The sequence below is a fragment of the Rhamphochromis longiceps genome, linkage group LG20 (genome assembly GCF_057381845.1).
Source record: "Rhamphochromis longiceps isolate RC_006_pf linkage group LG20, R_longiceps_female_GT1.1, whole genome shotgun sequence".
Taxonomy (NCBI): Eukaryota; Metazoa; Chordata; class Actinopteri; order Cichliformes; family Cichlidae; genus Rhamphochromis; species Rhamphochromis longiceps.
The window spans coordinates 28,740,485-28,754,423 of NC_140576.1; the positions used below are offsets into that span (position 1 = coordinate 28,740,485).

Genomic DNA, 13,939 nt, shown 5'->3' on the forward strand with positions numbered 1-13,939 from the left:
TGACAAAAACAGATTCCTCAGTTAAACAGATAGGAATGAAAATGAGTGGTAACGTCCAGAGAAACACTTTGAAAAGTCTCCAAAAAGCCTGGAGAGCTACTGCTCAAGACCAATTTGTAAAAATTACAAGAAAATCTGCTGGAAATAGGTGGTGGCTCAAATGTTTTGCTCAGTGTATGAAGACTCAAAAAACAGATAAACAATCATTACTGTTTAGGATGTGTGCAAGCTTTTTATTTGTTGGGTCTGAACAGTGCCGATCTTTGTTAAAATCAGCAACAAATGCAAACATAAAAAAACAAACAAACAAAAAACCAGACAGGTGCAACATCAGACTGTGCAAATGTGTGCCTTAAGGCATGGCACTCTACAGTACAGGAAACAAGTATCAACAGTCATATTGCACTGGTGAGGGAGAAAACAAGGTGAAAACCCCAATTTGATTAGTCAGCACTGGCCGTTCTGGACGCAAAGATCAAACCCATTTTGTGTACAAGTGCAATGCTTTACAAAAGTTGCTGGCTTCTCAAATATTCTGGCTAATATAACAACAAAAGTAGGCAAAAAGTAAACAGAACATCCCTTCCTAAATATGTGCCGAGTGAATGTATTGCTCCAACAGTAAAAATAATGTGTACAGCACAACAAATGTTCATATAAAAATAGTCATTACATTCATTCCATCTCTAAAGAATTTGATCAATCCAAATTTACGAACAAGTGCACCCAGCTCTAGAAAAAAAAAAGCCTTCACAGGTTCAAAGTGAGAACAAAATGATGCAACAACTCAAATTTCTTAAATTATGTATTTAAATACGTTCACTCTACTGATATTTAAAACCCTTTAAACTGAATCAAATCCACTTGATGAAGGAAATCGATTGAGATAGGACGGTCTCATCACATTTGTGTACAACATATAATGCTAGTCTTAAAAATGGTCCAGAGAGCCACTGATTGTTTGCAACAGTTAAAGCTGCAGCAGCTGTACCAAACAACATCAAATCACAGTTACACACCATATAACGAACAGGAAAGTAAAAGCTTTAGCCTCTGTGTTTCAGTTCAGGACAGTCTTGTTCATGCGTGACAATACACGTCTTAATCACTTTCACCACTCCACTTGATCTCACGCGCAATCTGGTTTAATGGTGAAATGTAGTGCAAAGGATGAAAAGCAATCCGATGGCTCATATGCACTTTGCACCATGCATGTGTCGTTTAAATGGTGTGGCATCATTTCTTTCATTAATTTATATAAAACCGCTCACTCAGGTCTCAACTAGCTGCTACTCCCAATAATTTCTAACCTTTAAAAATTACTGTTTTCATCACCGACCTCGAGTGTGTTGGATAATAATTAATGAGCACACCTAACATTTCTTTACCCTGCTGTGCATAATGCAGGCTGCAGACTGATGCCACTAAGGGTAAAGGTACTGAACACACATTTTCAACACTATGTACACCGTGACTGGACGTTATGTGAGGATGTGGCAGAGTGACTGATATGCAAGATGGTGACCAGTTTAGTATTCTTGTGAGCAAAACAAATTAGTATCAGAGGATCCCTTTCAGAATCTTTTGCCTATCTACTTTTATCTGATCAGCAGCCTTCTTACTCCCTCTTTAGGCATCATACAGAGTAAGTCTTACTATCTTGGCATTATATGTTTGTAAAATTGGACGGATGCACTAAGGCATATTGGACATAGTAAGGGCAGAGGCATCTGCACTACGGGGGTCCTTCACTCCAATGATGAGGTCATTAGTTCTCCGTGTGCCCTCCACCAATGACAAAATATCTCTTTTCTGAACTTTGTGACCTTTAGCTTCCAGCCCCTCCACATCCTCTTCTAAAAACTTGGCTGCAAGAGAGAAAGAGAAAGTGTGAGACAGAAGACGGTACTAACATAATGTTGAGCTAATAAACACAGTAGCTGTGGGATCACAATTAGGTTAAACTCTAATTCTACAAGGACCTAGTATATCATGTTTGTAACCAAGCACGTGTTTTTTGGCTTTTGACTTATGAATGGATTCAAGGGCAAGATTAAGACAAGTGAGAAGTTAGCAGAGGCTCTGATTGAGCCAATGATCATCACTCTGCTGCTCATATACCAGTCAATAAGCTCTGGTAGGTGAGAGATGGACTATTGCCCCTGATCCATGGGCGACCGTGGCTCAGGGGGTTGGGAACCGTATCTGTAACCGGAAGGTCGCCGGTTCGATCCCTGGGCTCTCTGTCCTGGTCGTTGTGTCCTTGGGCAAGACACTTTACCCTACCACCTACTGGTGTTGGCCAGGAGGCTGGCACAATATGGCAGCCTCGCTTCTGTCAGTCTGCCCCAGGGCAGCTGTGGCTACAACCGTAGCTACCTCCACCAGTGTGTGAATGAATAGTGGCATTGTAAAGCCCTTTGGGTGCCTTGAAAAGTGCTATATAAATCCAATCCATTATTAATTCAACCAAGATGATAATTCGTGATTCTACATTAGGATCCCTTTGAATTAATACCAATAGATTCAGGCTACCTAGATTAGCTGGTCACATTTTTCTTTTGTTCTTTAGTGAACTGATTGGAGCCAAATGCTGTAGATTGGTTAGATCTATCTAGAAGCTTTCAGTTAGTAGTTTGTCCCTCTTGCTATAAAAATGGAGCCAGAGGACAAGAATTAAAGTGTATAAACCAGATAATTTTTTTTTGTAACACAGTATTCATCCTCACAATTTTCCCAGGCAATAATAGATATCAAACTGCCAAGCTTCATTCTTTTTTAAGAGCCCGTGCACCAAGTTGCTAGATTACGTGGACATGTTAACTGTGGGTTCATTATTAGCCAGATCAATGGCTGGCTTCAGTTAGCAGCCATCAGAAGGTGTGTACACTTTGGTCATAACAGTTACCAACAATACTCAGTTAAGCTGTGACATTTAAATGAGGCTTAATTCTTACTAAGTGGCCCAAAGTGTGGCAAGAAAATATCATCCCCATCATTACACCACCAGCAACAGCCTGAACTGTTGAGGAAAGTCAGGCTGGATCCATGTCTTCATGTTGCCAAAGTATGAATCTAAATGCTGCAGCGCAAATCAAGACCCATCAGAGCAGGCAATGCTTTTCTTCTGTAGTCCAATATCGGTTAGTCTATGTATAACTAATGAATTGGCTACTGATTCTATATTATTATTCATAAACAAAATTCTCATGGAATTTCCACATATGACCTTAAGATTTAGGGGGTGGGTGTGGCTCAGGTCGTCCACTGATTGGAAGGTTGGTGGTTTGATCATCGGCCAAGTTGCTCTCGATGGATCAGTCTGAGTATGAGGGTGTGTGCGAATGTAAGACATAGTGCTTTAAGGTATAGAATGGAAGCGCTGTGTGAATGTGTGTGACTGAAAGAATTAGGCTTGTAGTAAAAACCACTTTGAGTGCTCAGTCAGAGAAGTGCTATACAAAGTACCACTCCAGTCCATTTATGCTACATCCTACTAAAACTACAGAAGACTGATCTTTTAATCAAGACACTTCGCTGTTCCATGGAAACACTAAACCTCAGCATCTGCTTCCCATTACAGCAGAAGTACCTGCTGCTTTTCCTGCTCCTCCTCTACTTTGCATAGTGTACACAGAAAACACAACCTAAAGACAACGTAAGCAGAGGTGTATGGCGTTATTTTTGTGCCACTATTCTGAGCGCACGTAAAAAAAAAGTTTGCAGGTGCAAGTGTTGTATTTTGAGGAGAAATTTATTTTGAGCAAAGAAAAGCTGAATTAGAGCGAACAAAATTCATTGCTGCGTGCAAAAAATGTATTTCAGTGTTTGCTATTATCCACACACACACACACACAGTAGCAGCCCCTCTCGCTCAGTTTTTGCATTTGCACTTGCTCGCAATGTTTTGCTCGCGCTCTCAACATTTCTGCCCGTGCGCACTCAGCTCTTTCTGTATACACCGTTATATTTGTGCCACAAAACCAGCCAATCACAGACTTGGATGCAAAAAATCTGATTGGCTGTTCTGGTCTCCAATCAGCTCGAAATGACGAAATGCAATATCCCAAAATCCATTTCGTCCAAAACTCAAACGAGGCAGTGGCGGAGTTTGAAATATTACTCTTACTGGGTCACAAAATAAACTTTTAAGATATTTTCATGCGAGAATGGTGCTGTGTAAACTTCAAATACCTGCTCGATTTATCAAGGCATCACATATTTGCACAAGTGCTCTCAAAATATAAGTTTATTTTTTTGCATCCAAGTCTGTGATTGGCTGGTTTTGTGGCACAAATATAACGGAAAGAATTGAGCGCGCACAGGCAGAAATGTTGAGAGCGCGAGCAACACAATGTGAGCAAGCGCAAATGCAAAAACTGAGCGAGAGGGGCTGCTATTGTGTGTGTGTGGATAATAGCAAACACAGAAATACATTTTTTGCAAGCAGCAATGAATTTTGTTCACTCAAATTCAGCTTTTCTTCACTCAAAATAAATTTCTCCTCAAAATGCAACACTTGCACCTGCAAACTTTTTTTTACGTGTGCTCAAATTTTTTTTGCGTGCGCTCAGAAGAGTGGAACAAAAATAACGCCATAGAGGTGCAAGGGTACTACAGGACTCTCTGCATGGTGTATACTGCATGTCATAGCAGTAATGGTGAGCCAACACTGTTATGCTTGGATCAAACCTGATAAAAGAGGTTATCAGTAAGAAAAACTCACAGTCCACTAGGAGGGTGTTGGGCTGCAGCTGTGGGTGGAGTCTTCCATATGCTAAACTGTCACTCATGTTTTTACGTGAAGACAAAACATTCATCAGCACCTACGAAGGATCAGAATAACATCAAAGTAAACTTCTGTCAACGTGTATTTCCACATTTATAAGAATAACTATGAATGTTACAAATTCCTCCAGAAATCAAGCAACCTGTGTTATGCCGCTGAGAGCCTTCTCTCCATTGGATGATCCAACGGCCACATATGTGCCACATAACCCCACGGCTGGCCTCACTGCTGTGGGCATCAAGAAGGACATGGGTCTTTTCCCAGGGTGGAGGTTGTTATGCTACAGCCAACCAAAAGAAAACAAAATCCATAAGAAATGCTGCAAATGTGTTAAGAACAAATCCGTTAACACTGAAAGAAAAAAGTCGTAGTTACTGGGTTGGGTGATGAGCTCTGTGTTTTATTAGTCCATGAGAAGTCCAGAATCTGGCTATTCAAAAGGATTCCTGAAGGAGTCACAATCCCACTGCCAAAGGGCTTGTTTAGCGAGCTAAAACAAGCAGAAGTGAGGAAAAAAAGTCTTAACTTGTATTATTCATGAATTTTAATCAACGCTTAAACATCTTTGGGATTGTTTAAATCCCCTACAGTCCTTTTAAAGGGTTGCATACCTCATTACAGACACAATGAGGTCGTCTGGGCCCATGACCATGACTTGGGCCGCTGCTGCACCATCCTCCAAGGTAAAGGTTGTTGTGTAATGCTGGACAGGGAATGCCTGAGAGTCACTGATCATCTCGCGAAGTTGGGAAGCCTGGGATTTACTTGAAGGTTGCAAAAGAAAGGGCAGGGTTCAAATAAAATATCTTACTTAATTAGGCTGTATTTATAAAATATAAAAGGCAGTGGGAGCTGATATCTACCTCAGCATCTTATCAACAATCTCTGGAACGGTGGAGTCATACATGGGATCTCCCAGCTTACTAGCCAGGCCCAGAGATATTTTCACAGCCTGGAAGATTAACGCATAATTAACATATTTTTTTTAATCCTGTCAATTAATTTACTTTACACACATTTAATAGGCTTTGTAAATTTTGCTAAACTGTTTTGCATTACCTCTGCAATCCAGTGGTAGGTAGTGGTCCTCGGCATCTGGCTGGTGATGTTGTACCCTTCAAGGATGTTGAGTGCAGTGATCAAAGCAACGCCTGCATGTGGGGCTGGGGCTGCCATCACGTGGTGTCCTTCAGAAACACCAACAGATCATTAGACAGAATAGATATACATCGGAAATGTGTTCGCCAAGGGCACCAACTCTCATTTCTGCCATGGACTTCTTCACTCTATACACCTGATCTGATCAAAAAACAGGCCAAAGTCTGGTCAGGGGCTGGATTTTATCTAGCTGCAAAACAGAGCCTGAAGCCCGGAGGCGGTGCAGTTCATTTACAGATTGGTTAAATAACAATATGCTGAAAGGCTGTTACGGATTTCGGTCTGATGATACCAAAAACATGTTGCCCAACCCAGCTTTAACCCTTTAACCTTGTCAACTTCAAATGTAACTGGCTGTTACTAAATAAATACTGGAAGGACAAGCTGTGTTCACAGAACTGCTTCAGATCAGTGCTGTGTTCTTGAAAATAGCTGAACTGGTATTTACCCTGATAGGTGATTTCTGCTGGCTTCTGTATGATTGAGCTGTAGTTTCGAATGTCATCCTCTGTAAGCACTCCGCCTCTCGCTTTCACCTATTAAAAAATGAAAGGATAAACTGAAATTTAGAGGCGAGTATTCTTTATCCTGTGTGTTACTGTTACTAACTGGACATTTTAAGAGTCAGGAACATTTCATTTACCTTACTCTTATGCTTATTTAGTAGGGCTGTGCGATATGAAGAAATATATTGGATGACGAAATGAAAACATCTATCTTTTGAAATTATACGCTATCGTTGTTTCATGTTGTCGCAAAATACACTGTTAATACCAGCATAGCCCGTGAAGATGAGGCAGAACCAGATAGCTCCAAACAGAGAGATCAGTCAAAACAAATCGAGGACATTATTCCTAAACAAGAGGCTACCTCTGTAGCATGGACATGGTTTGGTTATGAAAAGTCTGACACGGACCAGAAAACTATGCAAATTATGCCACAAACCGATCCCAACACGGACTCAAACACGACAAACCTCGTCAACCACCTATGCAAGAATCACATGAAAGAGAATGGAGAGAGTTTACGGATAAGAAACAAAAAAGAGGCATCAGGTGCTCAAAATAAACCCTAGACTCAAACGTTAGAACAGGCTTTCCTCTGCAGCACGCCATGTAATAAATACTCACAAAGAAAATGGTAGCTGTTACAACTTATGTCTAAAAATATATCACTTCATGCATCGGTCAAAACACTCGACTCCAGGTACATGACGCCCAGCTGAAAACACTTCACATAAGTCGATTTGCCAGAGATTCACAGAATTTACAGAAAAAGCACTATTTTTATATCTATATCTATATCTATATATATATATATATATCTATACATATATATATATATATATATATATATATATATATATATATATATATATATATATATATATATATATATATATATATATATATATCGTTATTGGGATGAGAAATATCTTATATTTGGTAATATCGCACAGCCCTATTATTTAGAATCTCAGGATTAATTTAAGATTGTGTAATTTATGATTTTGTTTACAGAAAAAAGTAAAAAAAACAAACAAACATTTGAAGACTGAAAATATCAGGTCTGGTATAACCTGCTGTGATGCCTGCTACCCCACATGTTAAAAAAACAAACAAAAAAACCCCCCAACAACTTATGCTTAATTAGAGAACTCATATTCAAATTTCATTGCAATGAATTATTTTATTAAGCTAGTGCTGCTTGGAATATCATTAAATCTACACCAGTCACTGTCACAATAATTGCGTGTAATGATTTTCTGTTGTGAGATCTGTAATTTTTAGTCCAGTCTCAGAGCAAAATGTGAAACAATCACAAAAAAGCAATTTCTGTCATCATCCATCTTTGTTGACCTGAATCATGACATCACTTATATTGTTCAGACAAAGTGGGGATGGATCACCTTGGCAACCAAGAAATCTGCGCTGTAAAAGAAGTAGCAACTGTTGCATCTTATTTTTGTTAAACCTAATCCACTAGTTTTTAATCCCCAGCTCTAAACAAGTTCTTTAAAATGTCTAATCCAGTTCATGTTGATTTTGTGTAGATTTACACACACCAAAAAGTACTCTTTTACACAATGTTCATTATTTTACTGAAATGTAATGCAGTATTTTACTCACACAGTTACTCACCGGAGAAAGTAATTTGTTACACTACTTGTTGCATTGCTTTCTAGTTATTATTAATGAGGACACACCTATTACTACCTACCAGATGCTTGCAAAGAGCAAATGCTGTGGTTTGCATTTTGCTCTTCTCAGAAAAAAACGTGCAGTAAAGATAAAAGTCGTCTCAACATCTCCACTCCTCAAAGAGTGGAGACCGCTCCATCATTTCCCTTCTGACAAACTGAAATCAGCTGATTGCAGCGCAAGTGTACAGGAAGAAAAAGGCATATATTTTTTGTAATTACTTACAGTTATTAGCGCAGCGATACCTGTAAGTAATTACTGGACTAACTGTACAAATAACTGTAATGTTATTACTGAACCTAGACCTTTACTGAAAACTGTTACACCCAACAGTGATGGACACGTTTCAGGACATATGAGGCAAGACTAATGAAAAATTATGTTCAGGGGCCTAAAAGTAATAGAAATTATTGCCCAGGAACAGGAAGAAGTAGATTAGAGGTCATGGCTATCTCATGAACTGCTATGAATATTGAATACTGCACTAAATATTTTTGTATTTATGTAAGCTTTTTCTTATATGTTTTAATTTTGTAGACATGAAAGTACTTCCAAAAAGAAACAATACTTCTAGTTTATAAAATGTGTTTATTTTAATCTGAAGATAGGTAGTCGAGAGTCACAGTGAAGTTGAATTTCTCTGAAGCCTTATTTCCCCGAGTCGTACAGGGAACAAGAGGGCAAGTATAACAGTGACTTAGCATAGGAGAGGGAAAACGACTCGCCACTGAGACTATGCAGGATTCATGACCACTTACATAATCACATCTGTAGCTTGGTGAAAAAAATGTTTATCCTTACTGCAGATGCCATTTTCTGAGCCACATTTCCACTATAGAACTCTGATATCCCTTTAACAGCGACAGCATCGAGAACAGCTGCTAAATCGAGGCGTCTGGTGAACTGTCCGGTGAGGGGAACCTGGTCTTTGGGTAGGAATAAATCCCGAAATGCAGCCGACATGTTTTGGCTCTTAACATTAGCCAAAGCTTCAGCTGTGGAGAGAACAAAAGGGAGGCAGATGAGATAAAAAAAAATAAACACCCCCACTGATTTCACACCAAGCAATTTGTTCTATATATTACCCTATACTTACCAAAGTCATGAGTAACGTTAAATCCATTTCTGGCCACATCTGCTGCCATGGCAACGACATCTTTCCAGGGGATCCTGTTGAAATCAAAGGTCATACAAGTCTGCCTTCTTTTACAAATATGATATGTTTCATACAGACACTCCTCATTTTCAAAGAGTATATTTTGCCAAATTGAGAAGCCACATTTTCTCCCTAAACGGATCAAACAGGTTAGCTCTTAACAGCTGAGGCCTCTGGATCAGGATAATTACACAGCATTAGAGTAACTGCGGCTTAACAATCTGACAAAAATAAGCTACTGGCTTTTCTTTAAACACAGCTGGTGTACATTCACAATGAGTCACTGCTTAAGTTCTGAACAATGAGAGAAGCACAGTCATTGTCAACAGCTCAAAATATCAGTTTTTGCTATTCTTGCCTTAAAAGAACAATGAAAGAAAATGATTTGTTTCATTGAGGAGTGTCACAAACAAAGTGAATTAAACAATAACCAAGAAGAAAGGAATGCAGATAATCCAGAAAGCCACAACTATTTATGGCATAAGAAGAAAGGACTGCATGATATGCTGTTTACCTGCCATAGAGCTGGTGTGCCTGATGCAGCCCACTGAGCATGCCAGGAACTCCTACCAGCAAGCCATTCTGAAATGCCAATGCAAAGTAAACAGTGCATAAATAATCAAAAGAGTGACAAGGCTCTCTGAGCAACCCCATATAGGTATAATAAAGAGTCCTCCAGAGTAATTCCTTACATTATCTTGAAGGTCTGTCAGCAGCATCTTCTCGTCGATTGCCGATGGTGCTGTCTCTCTGAAGTCAATGACCCTTGTCTCATTCTTACGGATGTCGTGCACCAACATAACGCCTCCACTGATCATCAAAAGAGCAAAAAGTGGTCTTCAAATTCATACTTAATGGTGGTTCTGCTTAGCAGAGATTGATCTGTTCCTATAACTCACCCTCCAATACCAGACGTGTGAGGGTGCACAATTCCCAAACAGAGAGCAGCGGTGATGGCGGCGTCAACGCTGGAGCCCTGCTTTTCAAGAACGTCAAAGCCCAGAGATGTACACTGAGCCACATCTGTCACCACTGCTCCTTGGTTAAAGACCTTGCAGTAGACAAAGCAGAAAGGGAGAGAGGCAGTTAAAAAACATTCAGAATGACAGAGGCTTGCATGTAAGGAGGCTAAGAAGCATGTGGAGTCACCCATAATCCTATAATAACCCATACTTATTTGAGTGAAGCAACAGCATTGCAACACGACTACAGAAAAATGACATGCAACCCTACCTGTGGATCTCCAAAGTAGATCTGCATGATGAGAGCCACAGTGACTCCTGTAGCAAAGGTGAGACAGGCCGTGATGATGACTGTCAAGCCATCTCGCTGGCAGGCACATTCTTCTGTAAAAGGGTCTCTGTTGGTCTCCTGCAGCGACACAGCATCATGGCTAGCTAGGTCTGAAGCCGAGGAGGGGAGGCGCTGGAGGCGAGCCGACTTCAGAAACAGATCTGGGTCTGAGACACAGCACCACCATACCAAATGCTATTAGTCAGCAAATCACAAAAAAAGCTCCCTTGTAACCATGACTGTGTGTGAGATAAACGATTTTCTTTGATAACTTCTGTCTGACCTGTATCTTGCTCACTCAGGACGTTGTCATCATCCTTGCGGGATTTCAGGGTATTTTCCCCAGACACGTCATCTTCTGGCAACCTGGGGAAGCTGGTGATGCTCATGTAGTCCACTGGAGAGTAAGCGCTCCCCAAGGTTGTCTCTGGATTGGCATCTTTATCCACCACGCTTCCACTCGGGTATCCGGCCACAATTTCTGGAGCAGCGTTGTGCATGACTTCTACGTACTGTATCTTTATCTTTGAGGACCTAATGCAGGATATCCATATTCACTGTCCCACTTGTTCCTTGTCTGGGATAGTAAGCCACACACATGCTACTATTATCCACACTAAAACACAAATAAATCACTAAAATATACCTTTATGGACCGCTAGTGTTGCTGTGGCGCTGGAGAATGACCTCATCTGCTTTATCTTTAATGTCCCAATAAATCACAGTTTTCTTACCGTGATCTGTAAATCTCTAGTGTGACATTGGCACCCTTACAAAAAGATCACAGCAGCCTCATTTGTCCTCCTTAGGGGAATGTTATTAATAGGCCAAGACGCGGATGTGTAGCTCCAGTGATAGTGCATTTTCTACAACCTGCAAAGACGAGAAACCACGCAGAATAACTAGTTTTTGAGGATGAATTTCCTTAAAGACGCACATGTTCATAACCATGCTTATTATGTATCTAAACCCTCGCGAAATATGGCTTAATCTAAATATTTTCATGCTTGCCTATAACACACACAGACACATAAACTATTACTATTGCAGAATAACAGCGTTATTGCCGGTTAAACACGGACCTTCCTCCCTCCGCGGCGCCTCCACCACCGCGATGCCACAAGCTAGCACATCTCCTTTTTTAAATTCAGCTACAAAGCGCTCGGAGCTCGGCTAACGTCACTTACCGTCGTTGTAAGGTACCTCCAGTCAAATAATACCAGTGATACTAAAATAAAAAGTCGTTCCCGACTGGGTTGTTTTGGATTTTTAAAAGCAGCAGGTGAGCTGAGGTGAACGCAGCTCCGTCGCCAAAGCTGAATCACCACCGCGCAGCTCTGGGAAGCTAGCTTCGTGTTACAGCCCACACCAAAGCCCCACAGCTCAGGATAACCGGCTGGACTTGTTCGGGATAAGGGTGTTTTAAATATACATGTGAGTGCGAACTAATAACCGAGGGAAGCTAATAATTTAAATAAATTATACTGTAAATAAACATTATTAAACAATTATTAAATTATTCGTCGACAGTCCCCCTACCAATATTAAACTTACTTAGATAGCGTTGGGGCCTCGAACAGCTGAAGACCATTAATCCAGTTCTGTTTTCACAAGGGTCGACCATAGCACACCGTCCACCTCCACCCTGTGTGTTTGTGAGCTGGACAAACAGGTCACAGCAGGTGCACAAAAACCTGTTCTACTCACAAAACTTCGGTCCCTCCCATGAAGCCTTATTCTATTCTTGTTCCTCCGTCTGTGAAATAGGAGGCAAGAGACATGAAATTACTTCAGTGATAGAGTTGCAATAGTGGCCTGCTTATGCCATCTCTTAAGGGGAAATTCCTCTGTTTATTTCTTTCAAAGCAAAGCGTCTGGGGCTAGATTGACTGTGATTGGGGGGGGGGGGGGGGGGGGGGGATCTTATGCTTCATATTAAAAACAACAACAATAAGCCTGATTAAAAGAAAAGTAGTCCAATTAAGGGCTAAAATAATCCATATTTAATACATATGTTAAAACAAGGACACTAAGGATATGAATCAGTGTTGAAATTGTGTAAAAAAAAACATTTATAACGCAGTTTATGGATGAGGTATGTGTTATATGTTTATACTTTTGTACTGTGCATTACAAAATTGATATTTACATATAATGATTTATTTTAAAAAGCAATACTTTTGCATAAGTGTAGTTAAATAGTTATAGATCAATGTGTAAAGATCTATGTATCAACATAGCATGAATCAGTGTGTTAAATGGGCATATTTAAAAGTGGTACTGTTATTAACTGAAACCAGTATAGAAGATGAGCTAGACAGGGGTATGAATTAAAAAGGATTTGCTTCCTCCTGCTTCTTTTGAACTGGAAATGGTCAACATTTTCTTTTTCATGTGAATATGATGCTTTCAGTTATTATTTTACATGTATGAACATTTGTTACTTATATGTTTGAAATAAAGTTTTGGTTGACTGATTGAAGAACCAAAGTTTTACTGTGGTAGATCAGTAGGAATATACCAAATCCAATAGTGGTAGAGGCAAAGGGGTAAAGAACTTACCTTGAAAAATCTGACAGATTTCAGAAACAAGGTGCAGAGGAAAACAAACAAAACCAAATAAATTATATTCACCAAGCATGTAAGCTGCACGCCAGGAGATTATGGAGGTCAGGTCGCTACTTCAGTTTATTCCTCTTAGTCTGTGGTGTAAGTCTGTGTGTTTTTGCGTCATTTCCTGATGATAAATGAATCCCATGACCACAAATGAAATGGGATTTTGTGTAGCTGCTACTCTGGGACTACCATTGCTTATAAAGTGTTGCCTTGAAACCTGATATTTAAAAAAAAAAAGAAAAAAACAGTGTCAAATGCAAAGCACTCATTATACCATCACGCCCCTAGCTTCAGGCTTCACAACAGAGAATCCATATGCATGTACAATCAGTGCACATTCTCTGTGCCCAGCAAACACATACATTTAAAGTCATCCTGACCTAATTTTCCACTAACTGAAGTCCCCTTTCTCGAGTTACATTTTATCTGTGTTCACTTGTCTCATTCAGCCTTGTAGTTTCTAGTCTGAAGATCTGGTTCATGCAGCTTCCTGCTGAGATATGTATCTGAACTGTGAAGTGTTGACGTATTGTATATATGATCTAATCTCATACAGTACATCTTCTAACGTTCAGATTAAGATGCTTGGGGCATGCTTTGCAAATTCAAGAATCACTGTATATTCTCTGTGAATGGAGGAATGATATATTAAAAATCACCACATAGTTTAATTTCTGTTCTCTATATCGAAGCATAATGTCGTGTTTTATTTGCATTATGTGAACC

General features: G+C 39.9%; 1 protein-coding gene across 6 annotated transcripts; it reads right to left on the bottom strand.

The window, feature by feature from the left end:
• Nucleotides 1–206: 206 nt before the first annotated feature.
• On the bottom strand, nucleotides 207–12,305 carry ggt7 (gamma-glutamyltransferase 7). 6 transcript variants are annotated; one of them, XM_085394032.1, is made up of 17 exons: nucleotides 12,152–12,305; nucleotides 11,332–11,470; nucleotides 10,881–11,174; nucleotides 10,538–10,764; nucleotides 10,204–10,355; nucleotides 9,997–10,114; nucleotides 9,819–9,886; nucleotides 9,245–9,318; nucleotides 8,950–9,143; nucleotides 6,396–6,483; nucleotides 5,849–5,976; nucleotides 5,653–5,741; nucleotides 5,401–5,553; nucleotides 5,165–5,279; nucleotides 4,932–5,069; nucleotides 4,727–4,826; nucleotides 207–1,868 (listed from the first exon to the last, which is right to left on the bottom strand). In XM_085394032.1, the coding sequence occupies exons 3-17, from the start codon at nucleotides 11,095–11,097 to the stop codon at nucleotides 1,696–1,698; spliced, it is 2,034 nt and encodes a 677-aa protein (XP_085250158.1). In that variant the 5' UTR covers nucleotides 11,098–11,174; nucleotides 11,332–11,470; nucleotides 12,152–12,305; the 3' UTR covers nucleotides 207–1,695. The 6 variants fall into 6 exon arrangements, with proteins under 6 accessions (XP_085250158.1, XP_085250157.1, XP_085250155.1 ...); XM_085394031.1 differs by having other exon boundaries at nucleotides 10,881–11,131; nucleotides 11,244–11,470; XM_085394029.1 differs by having other exon boundaries at nucleotides 10,881–11,470.
• Nucleotides 12,306–13,939: the final 1,634 nt, after the last annotated feature.